We start from the raw sequence: 21,336 nt of genomic DNA, 5'->3' as shown, positions 1-21,336 counted from the left end.
TCCCTAATTCTGAAGCCTAAATACATCATCCGGACATTGCCTTTGAGTTAAGGGTGAAAATATTCAGGGTCAAGTATAAAACCAGAGTTCCATTCCAGGAGAGTAATGTGTAGAATTACCTGAAAAGAGAACTGTAGTTTTGTTAGGCATTTTATGATGCAACTTAAAAATAATGACTTCTATTTAAATCATAAAAGATTGTACCTGAGCACACTATTTTAAGATATATATTTTCCATGCCAGGACTCTGAGCATGGTGATTCTCCTGGGACTTCTGAGCCCCTTGGGCGACCTGATAAGCTCTCTACTTAAATAACAATACTCGAAGCTATGCAGCAAACACAGGTGTCAAAAGTCTGTTTTAATCAAAATCACTTTATTCACCATTCTGCATGGTAATTTTGAAACCAAGATTTGGAAGAACTTTGTGATAGATGCAGTTTTAAAGAGAGCAAATTTTACATTTTAGACAATTGAAAATTTTCAGATTTTAATGTTCTTATAAGATTTGGAGGAAAAATAAGAAAATTTAAGAATCCATCTAAATTGTCATTACTGTCTCCATTTTGAGTGTTCTTATTCTTTCTCTAAGATGCTCTTTTTGCATTGCTTTTTTAAAGATTTATTTGAAAGGCAGAGAGGCAGAGGGAGAGAGGGAGAGATCTTCATCCACTGGTTCACTGCAATGCTAGAGCTGAGCTGATCAGGAGCCAGGAGTGTCTTCCAGGTCTTACGTGGTGGGTGCAGGGGCTAAGGACTTGAGCCATCTTCTGCTTTCCCAGGCCACAGAAGAGAGTTGGATCAGATGTAGAGCAGCTGAGACTTGAATTGGTGCCCATATGAGATGCAGGCACTGCAGGCAGCGGCTTTACCTGCTGTGTCGTAGCGCTGACCACTTGCATGGCTTCTATAATACTCACATGACAGTTGAAAACATGAGTACAACCATCACATGACTGTTTTCTGTGCAAGATTACACAGCACTGGCCCTTAAGGAAAAGTTCTTAATTCTAGAAGTCATATTTATTTTTATATAGGTTACAGTGTCTCACATAGGTGTGTCCTCTGAATATTAAAGGAATTGATGTCTTTGGCCTGCCATTTGGACAGTGTCAGTTTCCTATAAACAAGGATGATTTTGTGCCTTTCTTAAGCAAGTAGTAACTCATTGTCTTGATCTGAGAATAAAAATGAACTCTTAAAATTAGTCAATTTAGAGTTAAGAAATTATATACGACTAACAATTAAAATGTATTTCCGGAAATGAGACAACAACTTCACAACCACACTTTTGGGCTTCAAACAGCAGCACGGGCTGGTGTTGGGGTGTAGAGTGTTCAGCTGCTGTTTGGGAGGCCAGCATCCCATATAAGAACACTGCTTCCAATCCTGGCTGCACTATTTCCAAGCCATCTTCCTGCTAATGCACCTAGGAATGTTCATATCTCAGATACACTAAAAAGAATTGACTAATCCTTCCTGATTGAAACAATCTCCTTTTTTTAAAAAAAATTTAAAAAATTTTATCTATTTATTTGAAAGATTTAGAGAGACAGATCTTCCATCCACTCTTCCACTCCCCAAATGGCCACAATGGCCAGAGTTGGGCCAGGTCTAAGCCAGGAGTTTCATCTGGGTATCATGTGGGTAGCAGGTATCAAAATACTTGGGTCATTTTCCACTGCTTTCCCAGGAACCAAAGCAAGGAGCTAGATCACAAGAGGAACCGCTAAGACTTGAGCAGTGCATTGCAGGCAGTGGCTTAATCCACTACACAACACTGGTTCTGCACCGCAGTGTCTTTCTCAGCATCGCATTCTTCTGATTTCCTTCCCATTGTACTTTTCTTTTCTCAGTGTTTTTCCCTGATAAAGAAAAATTATTGAATGATGCTTGTTAAAGCAAGGCAAGGAAGATTTTGTTCTGGACAATTGTGATGTAAGTAGGGAACACTACAGTGGAGTTTTTCAGTAGGGGAGAAAGATTGGACTCAACTCTGAACACAGCCAATGCAAGTAGGGGTATGCAGTCCATGAGCAGGGTGGCGTTCAGTGGGTAGGAAGTTCCCGAGGAGAAACACCAAGGGAAGGGCTGTTCTGGCTAGACATACCAGGATTCCAGATGAAGACGGGCCAGGGAAGCAGACACACCTGGGAGGTGGTGGAGGTTGAGGAACCTGATCAGATATCAAGGATCATCATGATATCATCAGATACTGAGGTTGTGAAGCTTCCAACCAAACTAACTTGGCAGAGTTGTTTCGTTAAAACTGGATTTGACAAGGAACTGCACAGGTGACCCTATGATAAAGTTCATGAGCCTGATTAAAGTTTGACCAATTAGAGTCTCTGTCACCTTGTCCCTCATGTTTCCAATTGCTGAAGTTAACAACATGGTTCAGCCCAAACTCCCTTTCCTAATCTCTGTCCCTAGGTAACCTCATCTAATTCCGTGACTCAGCTCCATAACCTCAGAGTGCTATCTCCAGACATTACTTCTCCCTGAGCTCCAGATCCATGTATATAACGGGTGGTCTGACAGTTATGCTGACTTAACTGCCTTATACATGCCCAACATGGATCCCTCTCTCATCGTCCCATGAATTAAATGTCATAGATTTCTTCAGTTGCCTAAGTCATGGATCTTTTTCCCATCTTTGAAAGCCAATAAATGAGCAAAGCTTGTTATCTCGACTCAGAAATACGCGACAAATTAACCACTTTTCCCTTCTTGAGTACTAAGCTCTGGTGTAGCTTCCAGTCATGCTCTCTTGTCCCGTGGACTGTGAGAGCTTCATAATGGATCTCCTCGCTTTCACTGTTGCCTCTTAAATCCAATCAATTTTGTTTTTTATTTGACAGGTAGAGTTATAGACAATGAGAGAGAGAGAGAGAGAGAGAGAGAGAGAGATCTTCCTTCCGTTGGTTCACTCCCCAAATGGCCGCTACAGCCGGCGCTGTGCCGATCCGAAGCCAGGAGCCAGGTGCTTCTCCTGGTCTCCCATGTGAGTACAGGGCCCTAGCACTTGGGCCATCCTCCACTGCCCTCCCGGGCCACAGCAGAGAGCTGGACTTGAAGAGGAGCAACCGGGACTAGAACCCAGCACCCATATGGGATGCGGGCACCACAGGCAGAGGATTAACCAAGTGAGCCATGGCACCGGCCCCGCCTCTTAAGTCTGTCTACCCATGTCAAAGTAGCTGGAGGACTTTCTTAAGATAGCAACAAAATCGGGTCCCTCTCTGCATGAAATGTTTCCGAAGTTTTCTATTATAGTTTGTTATCTAATCACAGACCCCTTCCTTCTCAGATCTTTGTATATCTCCTCTCTAGTCTCAATTCTTTCACTCCAGCCACTATGGTCTAATTAGGGTTTGATATCTCAATACACCAAACATTTTCCTCTTAGAGACTTTGCATCAAATGATCCTACGGCTGGCCTCTTGGTTTTTTGTTGTTGTTGTTGTTTGTTTGTTTTTGGTTTTTGTTTGTTTTTAGCTTTCAGATTTACTGTAACCTCCTAAAAGTCTACTTCTCAATCAGTCTTACCTGGTCCTGCCAATTTCTCCATCTGTTCTATTTCTCCAATATCTGTTATCACTATGTGAATCTGTATTTTTTTTAACTTTTATTTAATGAATATAAATTTCCAAAGTGCAGCTTATGGATTACAATGGCTTCCCCCACATACCGTCCCTCCCACCCACTACCCTCCCCTTTCCCACTCCCTCTCCCCTTCCATTCACATCAAGATTCATTTTCGATTATCTTAATATACAGAAGATCAGCTTAGTATACATTAAGTAAGGATTTCAACAGTTTGCTCTCACACAGAAACATAAAGTGAAAAATAATAGATGATTTTTTTAAGTGATGATGAAATCAGATCAGACCTATTGTCATGTTTAATCGCAGTGAGAGTCAAGTTGGGAGTTGATAATTTCTTTCTTTCTTTTTTTTTTTTTTTTTACAGAGGATCAGTTTAGTATACATTAAGTAAAGATTTCAACAGTTTGCACCCCCATGAAAACACAAAGTGAAATATATTGTTTGAGTACTCGTTATAGCACTAAATCTCAATACACAGCACATTAAGGACAGAGATCCTACATGAGGAGTAAGTGCACAGTGACTCCTGTTGTTGACTTTACCAATTGACACTCCTGTCTATGGCATCAGTAGTCTCCCTATGCTCCGGTCATGAGTTTCCAAGGCTATGGAAGCCCTCTGAGTTCTCCGATTCTTATCTTGTTTAGACAAGGTCATAGTCAAAGTGGAGGTTCTCTCGTCCCTTCAGAGAAAGGTACCTCCTTCTTTGAAGACCTGTTCTTTCCACTGGGATCTCACTCGCAGAGATCTTTTGCCAGAGTGTCTTGAATCTGTATTTAACATATAAATTACCTACCTGCTATCTGCCTGTCTCTGAGTTAAAGCTCCATGAGGGTGGGGACCTTGCTTTCCTCTTCAGTTAGATCCCTGTTTCATTAAACCATGTTAGCTAGGGTAGGAAATCAACAAAGGAGTGAGTGAATGTGTCAAAGAATGAATATGAGCCTTTGAAGTAGAACTCTGGCATATATAGGCTAATAAAGGTAAATCTCCATGTTATTCTCTGTAGATTCTGAAAAGTGAAGATTACCAAACAACTCCATCAAAAGCATCAAACAAATCACTTTGCGATTGTTACTTGTTTGCTTCTTTTACATGTTCTTTAACCTTCTACTGTCACAGCTGAATGGGTGATCTGCAGTTTTTCATGACAAAAGCTATGATAACATACAGCAAATATTAAGTATGAAGTGTCTTTGTTACATGAATCTTTGCTCCCTTATAATTATTTTTGAGCTTTCTAAATTTTCTCCAATTAGTGTTACTTTACAGGTGAAAAATTCTTGTGACTTGAAACCATTCTCAAATGATACTCTCTAAAGTCCTTATTTTCCCTATGACTTCACATCCTACGTGAAAATGCAGTGCTTTCCTTTTGCACAACCTCCTTCTCCCTACGTGCATGTACTTGTGTTTACACTTGTACATATATGACACGATAATAAAATGAAAGTCCTATGAAATGCCTCATGAGCATTATGAATCATGAATTACGTCTTCCACTATAGGTAAAGAAATCAAGCTATGTAGAGGTTTAATAAATCATATAAATTAAAAGAACCAAGTTACAAAACCAATTTATACAGAGGTTTACTCAAAAGAAAACAGATGACTTTTTTTCTAGAACAGATACTGTTTTTATGATCAATCTTTATTTACAGTGTTACCATGATGCCTAGGAAATAGTAGATATTCAACATATACTTAGAAACAGAAGGGTGCGGTTGTCTTTTGAAGCCTGGTATGAATGAAAATGATTCTTCACTACTTTACGACACTACTATAAATGTTACATTTTACCTATAAGTGTCATTAATCAGCAGTATTATGAATTGGAAACTTTCTTAAAATTAGCAATAACTTCTTGTTTTACTTCCATATATTGATTTTTTAAATACTTTATTTCTTTGATGGGGCTGGCATTGTGGTACAGCAGGTTAAGCAGCCACCTGCAATGTGAATCTCCCATTTATGGGTCGGTTTCACTCCCACCTGTTGCACTTCCAATCTAGCTCCCTGCTAATGCACCTGGGAGGGCAGCAGAGGCTGGCCTGAGTACTTGGGCCCATGTGGGAGACCCAGATGTGGTTCTAGGCTCCTAGCCCAGCCCTGGCTGTTGCAGCCATTTGGAGAGTGAACCAGTAGGTAGAAAATTTGTCTTTATCTCTCCTTCTCTCTCTCTGTAACTATGCCTTTCAAATATTTTAAAAGCTTATATTTTGAGGCATATTTAAATTTACATTATAGTCAAAGACTTATTGGCTCCACTAAATAGTTCAACAAATGAAAAGACTGTAGTACAACAGGACAATAGACAAGGGCTGGCCTTATACAACAATTGAAGGCAAATATGTTGAACTCCACTATAAAAGAAAATTTTAAAGCAGTCAAAAATCATTAAAACTATAGTAATTTATAATTAATATCACTTTGATAAATATTTAAAACAAAGTTGGAGCAAAGTGATTGGAACTGGAAGACATTGTGTTGAGTGAAATTAGACACAGGAAGACAGATACCATATAATTCTTTCTTATATGTGGGAGCTAAAATTTTACAAAAATGAAAGCAAGATACAAATGTATGAATGTCCCAGTTTTGCTGCAAATATAGCACTAACTTCATATTCTTGGCATCTTGTATTAAATTTTAAATTCAGGAGTGTATCAAATCATCAAGTCAAGTCTCAGGGTGTGCACATGTATGTGTGTGTATTTATTCTCAGGGTGTTGTGATGCCATGAAGTATATATTCAGTTATACATTTTATGAATAACAATGTATATATGCATATGATAAGTACTATGTAAAAGAGGGTACTTCAAAAAGTTTGCAGAAAATAGAATTAAAAGAAAAGTTTATTTGGATACAATTTTTAAAATTTTTTTGTTTCCATGCATGAATTTTTCCAAGACCTGTGTGTGTGTGAGAAGAGGTGGAGAGAGAAAGAATTTGTTAGAAGGGCATTTGTGGATTGGAGTCCTGGATTAATAAAATTTATTGAACTAGCCATACATGTTCAAGTTCTTCATATAAATGGTTCATATTTGAATCCTCCTATGTATTTGCAATTATTTCTAATACCACAAACAATGTAGAAGCTATTTAGTCATTATATTTTATTTAAAGAGTAATGAAAAGGGCTGTGCATGTTAAGTAGAAACATAATTGGTTTGTTAACATTTCTCGAAAAATCAGTTGAATCCACGGATGCGGAACTCATGGAAATGGAGGACTGTGTGTGTTGTCATTGAACGTTTGGCTGAGGATCAGCCAAAATTTAGTCTGAAGGAAGTTACTTAATATTTTTAGGATTTACTTACTTTTTTGAAAATCATGGTTAGAGATAGGGAGATGCGCGCATGCACACACACACACACAGAGAGAGCAAAAGATTTTCCATTCACTAGTTCACACTGCAGGTTGCCACAACAACCAGGCTGGGCAAGGACCTGGAACTCCATCTGGACCTTCTACGTGGGTAGCAGGTGCCCAAATATTTGGGCCTCTTCTGCTTTTCCCAGGCCATTGACAAGGAGCTGGTGGGAAGTGAAGCAGCTGAACACAAGCTGGTTCCTCTCAGGGATGCTGGTGCCTCAGGCAGTTGCTTCACCCACTAAGCACAACACTGACCCTAATTATTTAAATTTTTCAATATTCTAAATATTGGTCCCAATATTAGATAGTTGTATTTACTCCAATTGGACTTCATGTTTTAATAGAAAATGTCATGTTATATATTGGATTTCCTATTTTATAATGCAAATATACGATGCCAGGCATTGAATGAAAGTGAGTTGAATTTAAAAATAAGCATCACCATTACTTTTTCAATCTTAAAATATTTATATATTTTAAGGTAAAATCTTATGTAGTTAGTTCTCGTTAATCTCATTGATATGTGAACACTAAATCAGCAAATACTGAACCATTTTCCCTAATGGAAATATAGGGAGAGGTTCCTGTGAGCCTCTGACCAAAGCGTTGACATCACCTAATGAAATATATAACCTTGCTTTATATGTGTTGCTGTTTAAAATTTCTTTATTTTGGCCAGCGCCGCAGCTCACTAGGCTAATCCTCTTCCTGCGGCGCCGGCACCCCAGGGTTCTAGTCCCGGTCGGGGCGCTGGGTTCTGTCCTGGTCGCTCCTCTTCCAGTCAGCTCTCTGCTGTGGCCCGGGAGTGCAGTGGAGGATGGCCCAAGTGCTTGGGCCCTGCATCCACATGGGAGACCAGGAGAAGCACCTGGTTTCTGGCTTCGAATCATCTCAGTGAGCTGGCCGCAGCACACCAGCCGCAGCGGCCATTGCGGGGGGTGAACCAACAGAAAAGGAAGACCTTTCTCTCCTCTCTCACTGTCCACTCTGCCTGTCAAAAAATAAAGTTTCTTTATTTAAATATATAATTTATCGACATTGAACTCATGACCAGTGGTATAAATTAGCCTGAAAGAAGCCTATCCAACAACATGTGTTCTGCATATATGCGACATCAAGTTTTCTTTCACTTGGGAAACAGCACTTTACTTTTGAAGACTAATTTTAATGGCAAAGAGAACAAAAACTACAAAAATAAAGAAATCAGTCAAAACACAAAATGCAAAGCACATACAACTTGAGAGCTAAAGCAAGAAGGCAGAGTATTGTCTTGTTCATCTCAGGAATTTAGACATTACTTGACTCAAAAATTTCACTGCTGTGTACACGCGTGAATCTGTAAATGACCACAAAAAAACACAGATATTGATTTTGCAGTTACAAGTAAGTTTTACCTAGTAGGCAGTTTGCACGTACTGAATCTGTGAGTAAAGATGAGGGGATATTTTTATTGTATTTTTTTTGACAGGCAGAGTTAGGTCTTCCTTCCGTTGGTTCACCCCCAAATGGCCACTAAGGCCAGCACGCTGTGCCGATCCGAAGCCAGGAGCCAGGTGCTTCTCCTGGTCTCCCATGCGATTGCAGGGCCCAAGCACTTGGGCCATCCTCCACTGCCTTCCTGGGCCACAGCAGAGAGCTGGCCTGGAAGAGGGGCAACCAGGACAGAATCCGGCACCCCGACCAGGACTAGAACCCGGAGTGCCGGCGCCGCAGGCAGAGAATTAGCCTAGTGAGCTGCGGCACCGGCCAAGATGAGGTGATCTTGAAACACACAGATCTTGAAAGCATAATTAATGGATTTTGATAAGTATATCCAATTAAGCAAACAACAACTCAATCAAGATAACATCATGGAAATTTCTCAGATGATTTCTGGTGTTGACAGTGTATCTCTACTTGCATCTATTCCTATTATCCCACTATAGGCAACCACTGTTACAATTTCTATCACCATATATTAGTATTGCTTAATCTCAAAAATTTTTTTGAATGTTTTGTTAATATAAAGAGAACAGATACCATGCATTCCATAGGTAAAATTCCAAGAAGATAGCCACATTTCCCTCACCCCCTCAATACCACTTCTCTCTTCACCAGTTTTTACAAAGCCACAATTTTAATCTATTCCATATTCACAGGCAATTTTCAACAAGTAAAAAGTGGGAAGACCACAATTCCATAGAAATATAAACAAGAGCTAAAAATGACTATCATATCCCAAAATGTCCATATCATTCCTATACCTTTTCTTGTATTCTGTATTTACTGCCACATATCAGAAAATGATACTTGCCTTGAGACTGGCTTATTTCACTAAGCATAGTTGTTTCCAGTTGCATCCATTTTGTTGTGAAAGACTTTCACTTGTTTTTATGGCTGAGTAGTATTTCATACTGTATCTATATCGCATGTTCTTTATTCAGTCATCAGTTGATGGACATCTTGGTTGACTCCATATCTGAGCTTTTGTAAATTGAGCTGCAATAAAAGCAGGGGTAGAGATAACTAGTTAATATCCTGATTTACTTCTGTTTGGGTAAATTCCCAGGAGTGAGATGGCTGTGTCACATAGTAGATATACTTTCAGATTCCTGAGGAATCTACATACTGCCTTCTGTAATGGTTGTACTACTTCACATGCCCACAAACAGTGGATTAGGGTACTTTCCCCCCATATTCTTGCCAGCCTATATTATTTTTTTGATTTTTCAATGATAACCACTCTAACTGGGATGAAGGGATATATCATGGCTTTTATTTGTTTTTCCCTGATGGGTAGTGATCCTGAGCATTTTTAATGTGTTTATTGGCTATTTGTATTTAATCCTTTGAAAAATGCCTTTTCATGTCAGTTGTCCATTTCTTAACTGAATTGTTTGTTTTGTTGTGTGTCTTGAGCTTTATATAGATCCTGGGTATAAATCCTTTATCAATTGCATAGTCTGAAAATATATTCTATAATTCTATCAGCTGCCTCTTCACCTTGTTGAATGTCTTTTGTGGTGCAAATGCTTCTTAGCTTGATGTATTCTCATTTGTCTGTTTTGTCTTTATTACCTGTGATTCTGGAGTCTTTTTCCAGGAAGTCTTTGCCTATGCCAATGACTTGCCATGTTTTTTCAATGTTTTCTTCTAATAATTTAATGATATCAGGTCATGGATTTAGATCCTTCATCCATTGTGAGTTGATTTTTTGTATGAGGTGTAAGGTAGTGGTCTTGTTTCATACTTCTGCATGCATAGATCAGTTTTCCCAGCACCATTTTTTAACATACTGCCTTTCTCCAGGAATTGATTTTAGTTTCTTTGTCAAAGATTGATTGTAGCTGTGAGGATTAAATTTCTGTGGTTTCTATTTTATGCCATTGGCATATTTGCCTATTTTTGTGTTGGTATGAGTATTTTGATTATAACTGACCTGTATTACATCTTAAAATCTAGTATTCTAATACCTTTGGCTTTTTGTTGTTCAAGATTACCTTAGCTATTTGGCGTCTCTTGTATTTCCATATAAAGTTTAGCATCATTTTATCTAGATCTGAGAAGAATGTTGCTATTTCAATTGGGATCGCATTGAAGATGTAAATTATTTTGGGTAGAATGGACATTTTAATATTAATTTTTCCAAATCATGTACATGGAAGACTTCTCAAATTTTTTCTTTATTTCTTTAATGTTTTACCATTTTCATTATAGTAATAGTTCACATCTTCCATTAAGATTATTCCAATGAATTTAAAATTATCTTGTAGCTGTTGTGAATGGTACTTACCTTAGGAGTTCTTTCTCAGCCATGGCTTGTTTTTGTATATAAAGATTATTGATTTTCTGTATTGATTTTATATGCTGCAACTGTACCAAACTCTTCTGAGTTCCTATATATATATATATATATATAGAATCACACCATCTGCAAATAGGGATTGTTTGACTTCCTCCTTTCCAATTTATATCCCTTTGATTGCTTTTTCTTGCTTAATGGCTCTGGATAAAACTTCCAGGATTGTACTTAGCAGCAATGTGAAAGTGGGCATACTTTTATGGTTCTCTTAGTGGAAGTGCTTCCAATATTTCACCATTCAATATGTTGGTTGTGGGTATGTCATCTATTTCTTTGATTTAAAGGATGTTGTATTTTATCAAGTGCTTTCTCTTTCTCTGTTGAGATAATCATAGTTTTTTGTTTTTTTTTTTTTTTTTTTTTTTTTTTTTGTAAAGATTTATTTATTTGAAAGACAGAGTTACAGAGAGAGGTAGAGTCAGAGAGAGAAAGAGGTATTCCATTCTGCTGGTTCACGCCCCAAATGACCACAATGGCCAGAGCTGAGCTGATCTGAAGCCAGGAGCTTCTTCCAGGTCTCCCACATGGGTTCAGGGGCCCAAGGACTTGGGCCATCTTGTACTGCTTTCCCAGGCCATAGCAGAGAGCTGGATCAGAAGCAGAGCAGCCGGGTCTTGAACTGGCATCCATATGGGATTCTGGCTCTGCAGGCAGCAGCTTTACCCACTCCATTATTCCACAGTGCTGGTCCATAGTTTTTTTTGTTTTTTTTTGTTTTTTGGTTTTTTTTTTAAGATTTATTTGAAAGGCAGTTATATGGAGAGAGAGATCTTTCATCTGCTGGTTCATTCTCCAATTGGCCACAGATGACTGGAGCTGGGCCAATCGGGAGCCAGGATCCAGGAGCTTCCTCTGGGTCTCCCATGTGTGTGCAGGGGCCCAAAGACTACGCCATGTTCTATTGCTTTCCTAGGCCATAGCAGAGAGCTGGATTGGAAGTGGAGCAGCGAGGACTAGAACCAGCACCCATATGGGATGCTGGCACTGCAGGTGGCAGTTCTACCTGCCAAGCCACAGCACCAGCCCCAATCATAAAATCTATCTTTCAATGTGTTAATGTAATGTATCACATTTGTTGACTTGTGTATGTTGAACCATCCCTGCATACCATGGGTAAGTCCCATTTGGTCCAGGTGAGTGAACTTTCTGATGTGTTGTTGGTTTTGATTAACTAGTTATTTTGTTGAGGACTTTCACATCTATGTTCATCAGGAATCTTGTTCTATAGTTCTTTCTTTGCTTTATCTTTCCTGGTTTTGGACTTAAGGTGATGTTCACCTCATAGAAGGAGTTTTGGAGAATTCCCTCGTTTCCATTGTTTTGAATAGCTAGAGAAGAACTGGAATTAGTTCTTTAAAAAGTCTGATAGAATTCAGCAGTGAAACCATCCAAATCCTGGATTTTTCTGTTTTGGGAGGGTCTTTATTAATGATTCAATATCTATCTTGGTTATTGATCTATTTAGGTTTTCTATGTATTCAGGACTTAATTTTGGTAGATTGCATATGTCCAGAAATCTGTCCATTTCTTTTAGGTTTTCTAATTTGTTGGGATACAGCTGTTTGTATAATTATGATTCTTTTATTTCTGTGGTACCTGTATATTTCATTTTTCACTTCTTTGATTTCAGTCTTTTTTTGTTGTTGGCCAATGGTCTATCAATTCTGTTTACTTTTTCAGAAAGCTAGCTCTTAATTTCACTGATCTTTTGTATCTTCTGTTTTTTTATGCAATATACTTTTTAAAAATTACTAAATACTGTTGCTTTTATCTAACAATACTTCCATATATATATATATATATATAGTGTATGGATATACAATTAAATCCAGTTGGAGACTATTATGAGTTGACAGTTGTCAATCAATTACCCATAAGTAGTTTTGCAAGTAAATACTTATTTTGTGAGTAAATAGGAAGAGAATTGTGGAGTCATATAACCAATATCATATGCTCAGTTTTATTAAAATTGGCAAACAGGTTTCCAAAGTGATTGTACAATCTTATGCACTGGTCAATAACGTATGAGAATTTAAATTGCTCCAGATTCCTGTAGTTCTTTAAATTTGTAGTCACTGAATTAGGTTTAAGATTGCATATCACTGTTTCATCTATTCTGATAATAAACAATGTTAAGAACTTTTTGGTTTGCAATAGTATAATAGGTCTTTATTTGGGATGTGACCTTTGTCCAGTTTTCTCTTACTGATTTGTAAACACTTAAGTATATTCAGTATATTATTTATATTCTATTGCCAGGTATCTGTATTGAAAATATTTTTTCCTGGTTTCTATCGGGTCTTGAATCTTCTTAACCTTATCTAGGGATGAGCCAAGTATTTATTTTGATGAGGCCCAGTTTATCAAATTATTTTGATGGCTTCTAGGAAGTCTGGGTTAGCCTCAGGGTCCTGAATAAATTGTATTTTCTTTCAGAAATTTTGGGTTTTGTGTTTAGATCTAAAATCCACTAGTATCAATTTTTTATGTTACTCTGTAAAGTACAAATACATTTTTTTCCATTTTTAATCCAATTTTTCCAATACCACTTTTTGGAAAACCAAAAAAAAAAAATCACTCTTCCTTCTTCTTTAAATGCATTAGTGCCTTCATCAAAAAATGATTGACCACATGTATGTGAGTCTATTTCTAATCTCCCTCTGGATGAAGATAACTTTATAATAATCATGAAATAATACATCTAACTTTGTTTATTTTCAATATTAAAGGTTTTATAAATTTATAAATTTTAGAATCTTGTTTTTCTACTAATACTAGTGTTGGGAATTTTAATGGAATACATGATATACATCCATTAATTAGTACTTTTTCTCCATGACTTAGAAATCAGTGTGGAACTTTAAAAGCTCTACAAGTTACTTTAATGTCCAAACCAAAAAGAACCATTAAGCTAGATTTTTCTTGGAAATCTTGGATGCTAGAAAGAGACGAAGCCATCTTGTCTGCAGATTCTAAATGTTAAAATGAACTGATCTTTTGTAGCAACATACATGAAAATTGCCTTGGAATATCTTCTTCCCAATGCATTTATATTATTGAAATTTCTTTTCAACTGATACCTTTAGAACAAAATAAATGTTCTAAAATGACTTTGTATCTTTATACTACTCAGAAAAGTATTTTGCAACTTCTATAGCTTAAAAATTAAAGCCATCTTATACCTGCCTAAGCAATTGACTGTATTCATAAGGTGGTTTTCACTAGGATATGAAAATGAACAGGATTAAATTAGATCAATTTCCTGATATTACAGAATTTATGTAGATAATGTAATTATTACATAGCATATTTAGATAGAAATGTATATTGCCATTTTCTGTGGTATAAATAGATTCCTGAAAACTTATGAACTACGACGGAGCTCACCATATCAGAGAACGCCGTAAATGCCTACAGATGGATTCATATTCTAGGGAGAATTTCCTCTCAAGATGGAATATTGAGCATAGACTGAAAACTCGAGTCACTGTAATTTTATTTCAAGCATTTTCCAACAGATGTTGCATCTTGATTTGCTACTATATTTTAAATACTTTATTTTTTTTACAATATTCATTAAACCAATCTTTTCTTCTTGTCTCTAATAAGAGCAACATCTGTTTCTTCTTGTTCAATCAAAGCAACCACCTCAAGAGTCTTAACTTAAAAATAATACCATTAGAATGACAGCACAGTTAGAACAGGCTTCATTACCATTTTACATTTGCATACGAAACAAGTTTTCTTAACAATTACAAGTTAGTGAGATGTTAGAGAAAATATTATAAAACAATTTAGTTATTTTATGCAAAAAACGAGCAAAAGCTGGAAGAACTTTCAAGTAGATGGGCCTTAGTTTACAACTCTCATTTTAAAATGTCAGTTTAATTTTGTAATGTGCAACTAAAAAGTTTCCAGCCGTGTGAAATATTGATTAATGAGATATCAGCTAGAAAGTAACATCAGAATTTTGAAGTGCAAAATCAAGACAAACATGTTGAGGTATTTTTGAAACAAAAATCCTTTTTAAGATTTTCAGTTTATGTCGGTCCATCTTCTCATGTCCGTCCATCTCCTCACAGTTAGTCACCATGAGAAGTCCTTGCTTTGAATTGGATTTCATTTTTGGAAATATTCCACAGACATTCAGAACCACATCTGTTGAATAACCTAGTTGAAATACATTTTTGAGAAAGTAAATCAGTTACCGTAAAGAAATGAGTGATTTGATCATATGACTCAAAATTGGTTTTAAAAACTAAGATATTAGCAAAAGACCTACTTAGCTATCCTCCCAAATCAGCAAATCTCTTACCACTGATACTGAACTATTGGATTTATGTGAGGGTATTTGTTCATAAAGACCATTTTTAATGGTTTCATAGTAGATTGTTTCTATAAGTAAAGTACTATAACCCAAGTTGATGTTGCAAAACGAAGCTCATCTACTGAATAAAAAGTAATACTGGGGTAAGCTTTTAGCTCAATGGTTATGATGCTTCTGTACCACATCAGAGAATCCGGGCTTGGTTCCTAGCTCCAGGTCCTTACCCAAGCTTCCCCCAGTGTAGACCCTGGGAGTCAGTTGTTATGGCTCCAGCAGCTGGGTTGCTGCCACCTCTGTGGCAGCATGGGGTCATTTCCCAGCTCCTGGCCCAGGCCCAGCCCTGGCTGTGGCAGTCAGGGGAGTGAACCAGTGGACAGGGCAGTTCCCCTGCTCTCCCCACTCCTTTCCTTCTCCCCACCTTCTCCCCCTACTCCTCCTTCTCTTCCTCCCTCTATATATCACCCTCTATATGTGCCTGCACATGCATTTCTCCAGTAAAAGAAATAAAAAGCAATAGCTGGGGCCGGCACTGTGGGCAGCAGGTTAACACCCTGGCCTGAAGCGCCAGCATCCCATATAGGTGCATGTGCTAGTCCTGCTGCTCCTCTTCCAATCCAGCTCTCTGCTATGGCCTGGGAAAGCAGTGGAAGATGGTCCAGGTCCTTGGACCCCTGCACTCATGTGGGGGACCCGGAAGAGGCTCCTGGCTTCAGACTGACGTAGCTCTAGCCGTTGCAGCCAACTGGGGAGTGAGCAGTCGATGGAAGACCTCTCTCTCTGTCTCTGTCTATCTGTCTCTCTGTCTCTGTCTCCCTGCCTCTTCTCTCTATATAACTCTGACTTTCAACCAAATAAATAAAAAAAGCAATAGCTAACATTTTTCATTAAGTATGTGTCAGGCACTGGTTCTAACTGATAATGTTTATTTAACCTACTTAATGTATGGAATAGACAACTTTGTTCCTATTTTATAACAAAGGAAAACAGGCAGAAAAGTTTAACTTGCTGAAGTTCCAGCTATTTGTCTTGTCCACTGTGTAGGACGATAAATCCAACACTTCTGGGTTCTACTTCCCTTAATCTCACATGGTACTAGTTACATGTGTTCCTGAATATAGTATGACCTCCAGCATATAGCAGCCCCCCATTTTCCCAAGAAGATTGTTGAGTACATCTTTAAGGCTTTATTTCTTTTTAAAGGCAGAGTTATACAGAGAGAGGCAGTTGGAGAGAAATCCCCCATCTTGGTTCACTCCTCAAATGGCCACAATTGGCAGGTCTGTGCCAGGCCAAAGACATTTTTAAAATTCCATTTTTCATACAATTCTTGAAATTCCCTTAAGTTATTTGCAGTTCCAGATAAATCTGAGGCACAGAACAGTCGAGAATTCACCACATTATCAAGGCACAAAGCAAACTCGACAGTGTGGCCCACACGATGTGTGTGTAGGCAAAGCAAAGCACACACAATGCTCTCAGGAAATGTTAACCAAGTGGGACATGGTCTCTTTGCACCTGGTCCTGTCACTGCCCCGCTACAAGGTCTCCACCACACTGGAAGCATAGGTACCTGGTGAGTTTCTCTTGGGATAATCATTGTTCCTAGAATGTTGGGTGGAAGAAAAAAAGGCTGCTCAAATCATGTGTAATGATGTGTTCTGTTATTTGTGGCTTGCAAAATTTGTAATTAGACTTGGGATAATGATGCATTGATTTTTTCCCCCTGAATAAGTTTATTAGTATTTATTGTAATAGCACATCTTATGACATTGTTTTATTTTAATATTCTGAGTGTATTTCCTATATCAAACTCTAAAAGCTTATAAACTTCATTAATATTCCTTTTCATATGAGTTAAAATTATTGAACAATATTGTTAATTTTTTAAATACCTTACAATATCCCTGTAGCTTCTCTGAAATCTATACCACTTCTTCGAGATTGCAGATGGCCCAGGAAAGGATTAAGACAGAGCATGCTCTGGGCCAGGTTTGTAGATGGGATCGCAGGCTTTTCCTAACAATCCACGTTTCTAATAAAGTCCTTCAGGTCTCAGTGCACCTACAGGAGTGCACCCGGGCAGAGGAGACACGGCTAAATCTGTGGCAGACTCTCTGTCCTTGCTGTAACGATGGATACCTGAGTTCTCCATTGGAGAAACCAAGGTCAAACAGGGTCTCAGTTCTACATTTAGATAAGATAGTGCGCTCTAGGTCACTGATCATTCATTTCTAAAATTTGAAGAGCAAACATAGTTTTCCTTGCTCAGACTTCCACAGTGTATGGAGATTATTTCAATAATTTTCTGGTCAGAACTGTAAGATAAGTTCGATTTTCACTGTACAATTTCAAGAAACACAATCAACTTAAGAAAATACTAAGACATACAGTATGCATGATGTTCCAAAACAACAAAATCTGATGACAAAAATGATTGAATCTTAGCAGATAAGATCGAATACGTCTCAGTTTATTTCTAGCTACAGGTCATGGACAATGAAGTGGGTGTGGGTGTGGGTGTGGGTGTGCCGCTTGTTAGATTTGATTGTTTGTGGCAGGAATTCAGGCTCCAGAAACAGATATACCTGAGTTCTAATTCTTGGTTCAGTCACTTACCAACTTCAGGGTGTTTATACTTGGAGACTCAGTCCCTACCTGTGTGTTTGAGATAAAGTAACAATATTAAATTTTCTCTGAAATATAAATGAGTCAAGAGCAAGTAAAGAACTTATCAGAGTAACTAGCACATACATCTTGGAACAGTACATCTATATACTCACATGTGCAGGGATCATGAAATTGGATTCTTCTCTGGAGAGAGCCCTCGGGCTATTATTTTTTATAGAATGTGGATAAAAAATATAAAAGCAGCAGCACACTTTCTTCTGAGCCACTGGGTCGTCGCTGCTGCCTGCAGAATGCTCTTCGTTCTACTTGGGGCCCTTTTCCACCCCAGGCTGCGGAGGGCTACCTCATGATGATTCACATTAAAAATTCAAAATGATGATTGGAATTCAAATGAGAAGGAATCACAGCTGAAACTCGGTGGTGACTGCTATCAATAAGGCTCCTTTAAACTGGGATCTGATTTTTCTAGTAATTAAGCTCTTTGGAAAAAAAAAAAAAAACCTTTCAATTTTAATCTGATTAGGATAATAGACCTTTTTGCCATGAACAATAAAACTGCAGATGTCCCATTTATAATTCGTCATGTGAATTTTTGAAACACTTTCTGGTCTACCATTTAAAATAGCTGAAGATAGTTTGCAGGTGATTTCCTCTGGGTGTATGATTCCTTGGTATTAGGTTTTGGAATTGAATGTTTGTAACATCGATGTCCTTGAGATTCATGTCCTAAAACTGCATTTCCAAGCAGGGTTCATCAAACTGTAAAGGCAAAAAACTCAGATCAACATCAAAACCATGCCCTCCTATGGTTAATCAACAGTAAATCCAGTTTCATACTTTAAAGAAAAATGTTATGGTGAAAATACCGCCTTCGATACATCTGTTGTGTTAGGACCTAATGGGACCTATTCCAGTTTACACTATGCTTATTGACAGCTAACTAATGGATTTAACAATAAGACTGCATTTGCATAGTAATGTTATAGTCCAGAAGATATTTGCATTGTTCTTTGTGCATATTTGAAAGGCAAGAAAGAATTGTTTTCACAATTTTTGAATAGACGGGGCGGGGGGGGGGGGGGGGGAACCTGTAATATAAAGTTAGTTTCCAAAGGTGCTTTTCTTGTTAGAAAACAGAACATGGATTAATGCCATACCTTCTCCAGTGAAGAACTACCTCACAAACTAACCCAAAGGTATCAAAAAGTAGACTCAAATGAAACAATTAGATGCATAAAGTTTCCAATTAACACAATGAGGCAGAGGTACAGTGATGCAGAAAATGGTCTGAAGTCACAAACTGGTTCTTTAAGGAAGAAGATCGCTGCTACTGTGCCTCAGTTCAGTTCCACTGGAGATCATCTGAGGAACCCCAGTAACTAGTAGCTGTCTCAGCCCTGATGCTGCCAGCCCAATTTCCTACAACACTGGAAGTCGTTGCAATGCCCGGGGCTTGACTGCAGGGGATGATCAGGCTGGACTGAGGAGATTTGCTTCATTGAGTAAATGGATAACTGAGAAATTCCAATTATGGACTTCTTTTTAGGACAGTACAGATTTTTAAGGGGATCTATTGACATTATACTTAACCATACATTTTTTCATCTACTAAACATTTTCCTTATCTTTAGGTATTAGTCATGATTCTCTGGAGAGATAGAACCAGTTGGGAAGAGGGAGGGAGGTGTGTGGATGGATTTATTATTAGGGGAATTGGCCTAGATGATTATGGAAACGGAAAAGTCCAGTGGCAGGCTGTCTGCCACCTGCAGACCTGGGATGCTGGTAGGGTGGCTCCAACTTTGAAAGCCTTCGAACCTGGAAACAATGGTGTGGCTCTCTGCCTGAGGCCAAAGTACCAGGGACTCAGAGTACAAATGAAAGGATGTTACTGGTCTAAGTCCTTTAGTCCCAAGGCCAAAGAGCTTGTAGTTGTGATGCCAAAGGGAAAGAAAGGAGGGAGTGCCAGCTGCAAAGGACAGTGAGAGGAACTCCTGTTCTTCGTTCTCCCAAAGGCCTCATCCCATTGTTGAGGATGGGTTTTGTTGATCTTTATTTGTTTAAATATAACCTATCTCATTATTAAAGATGCTTTATTCACAAATTATTGGGTAATCCTGTTATTTCCCATGATCATTGGTGATTTAGCACATATAACTGCAAATACTCATGTATTTATTATTTAGTCCTTATCTTCTATAAACTGTACTTGCCAGAAAAATATAAGAAATTGAAACAAAAAATTCAATATTCCATTTTCTTACCTGAGAGTGGGATCTAATAAAGCTAACTGGAAAGTAAGTTTATAAATTAAAAGTTTATAATCGTCTCCCAAATGACTCTCTTCAAACCATTTTTCCTCAAGTACCCCTAATATCATACTAATATATCTATCTACTTCATTGGGTTATAGCGTATGTTATGCAGTCCAGTGGAGGATAGGACTACTTACAATGTTAAAAAACATGAGATAAATGCAAATTACAAAGAGCAATGTATTTTTTCTTTATGAATATATATATTTGTAAAATGATTTTAGGAAAAATTAAAATAGTTTTTAATAAATAATCTAGCTAAACCTTTGTTCACTTTCCCAAGAACTCCCCATGTGCCTATAAACAATAATAAATATTTTTCAGCATGTCACCATGAAAAAAGTGCTGGCTATATTAAATAAATTGATTTAATTTTTCCACTTTATATATAGATATGAAATAACATTGTATTCCACAAATACAATAAAATATGACTTGCTATTTAAAATATAATTTTAAATATATACATATGTATTTAATGGAACAATTCTAAGAAGAAAAATTGACATTTGTTTTGCACTTTCCAGGCACTGGGTTGAATGATGGACAGTGGCATGAAGTCCGCTTCTTAGCCAAGGAAAACTTTGCTATCCTCACCATTGATGGAGATGAAGCATCAGCAGTGCGAACAAACAGTCCTCTACAAGTTAAAACTGGAGAGAAGTACTTCTTTGGAGGTAAGAATGTCAGATTACTAGTTAACTAATAATTTGCTAAAAATGGAATTGGGATAAAGTTGGACCATGAAGTATTTGTATTTGTTTCAATGATCTCAGATCATAGGATAAAACAAACACAATCTGTGATTCCCTTGTTCTAATAAAAGTTGAGCATTTTTGTTTCTTCATGTTAAAAGTATTGATGTGTTATCACCATATCCTATAGTCCAATTCAGATCTTGAAATTATAACACAGGAGATTTTGAATTCATTCATTTCTATAGTAGTATCCTCAAGAATCAGGTTTACAGATCATGTGTTCACCTAATGATATGTAACTAATTACTCTAAACCTTAGTGTCTTAAAATAATAAACATTTATTATTTTATAGTTTGGTTATATCAAGAATTCAAGAATGGTTTAAGCTGGGTGGTTTTAACCCAGAAGGTCTCAAATGGTTGGTTGTGGCTGCCTTCTTTGGAGACTTGACTGAGCTAGAACAACATTAAACAAGCTGTGTAGCACCTCTACTCTTCAGGTAGCTGTGCCTGTCCTTGACTGAGGCCAGGGGATGAAGAA

At 37.7% G+C, this 21,336-nt stretch overlaps 1 protein-coding gene across 1 annotated transcript in view; it reads left to right on the top strand.

Moving 5' to 3' along the window:
* CNTNAP2 (contactin associated protein 2) overlaps window positions 1-21,336 on the top strand; it is a 2,389,242-nt gene that overhangs the window by 1,194,420 nt on the left and 1,173,486 nt on the right. The window contains exon 9 of the mRNA XM_008258071.4: window positions 20,625-20,774. Coding sequence (XP_008256293.2) covers window positions 20,625-20,774 — 150 coding nt within the window. The remainder of the gene's footprint in view (window positions 1-20,624; window positions 20,775-21,336) is intronic.

The sequence above is a fragment of the Oryctolagus cuniculus genome, chromosome 3, assembly GCF_964237555.1.
Source record: "Oryctolagus cuniculus chromosome 3, mOryCun1.1, whole genome shotgun sequence".
Lineage (NCBI taxonomy): Eukaryota > Metazoa > Chordata > Mammalia > Lagomorpha > Leporidae > Oryctolagus > Oryctolagus cuniculus.
This window is presented reverse-complemented; position numbering and strand designations above follow the sequence as displayed.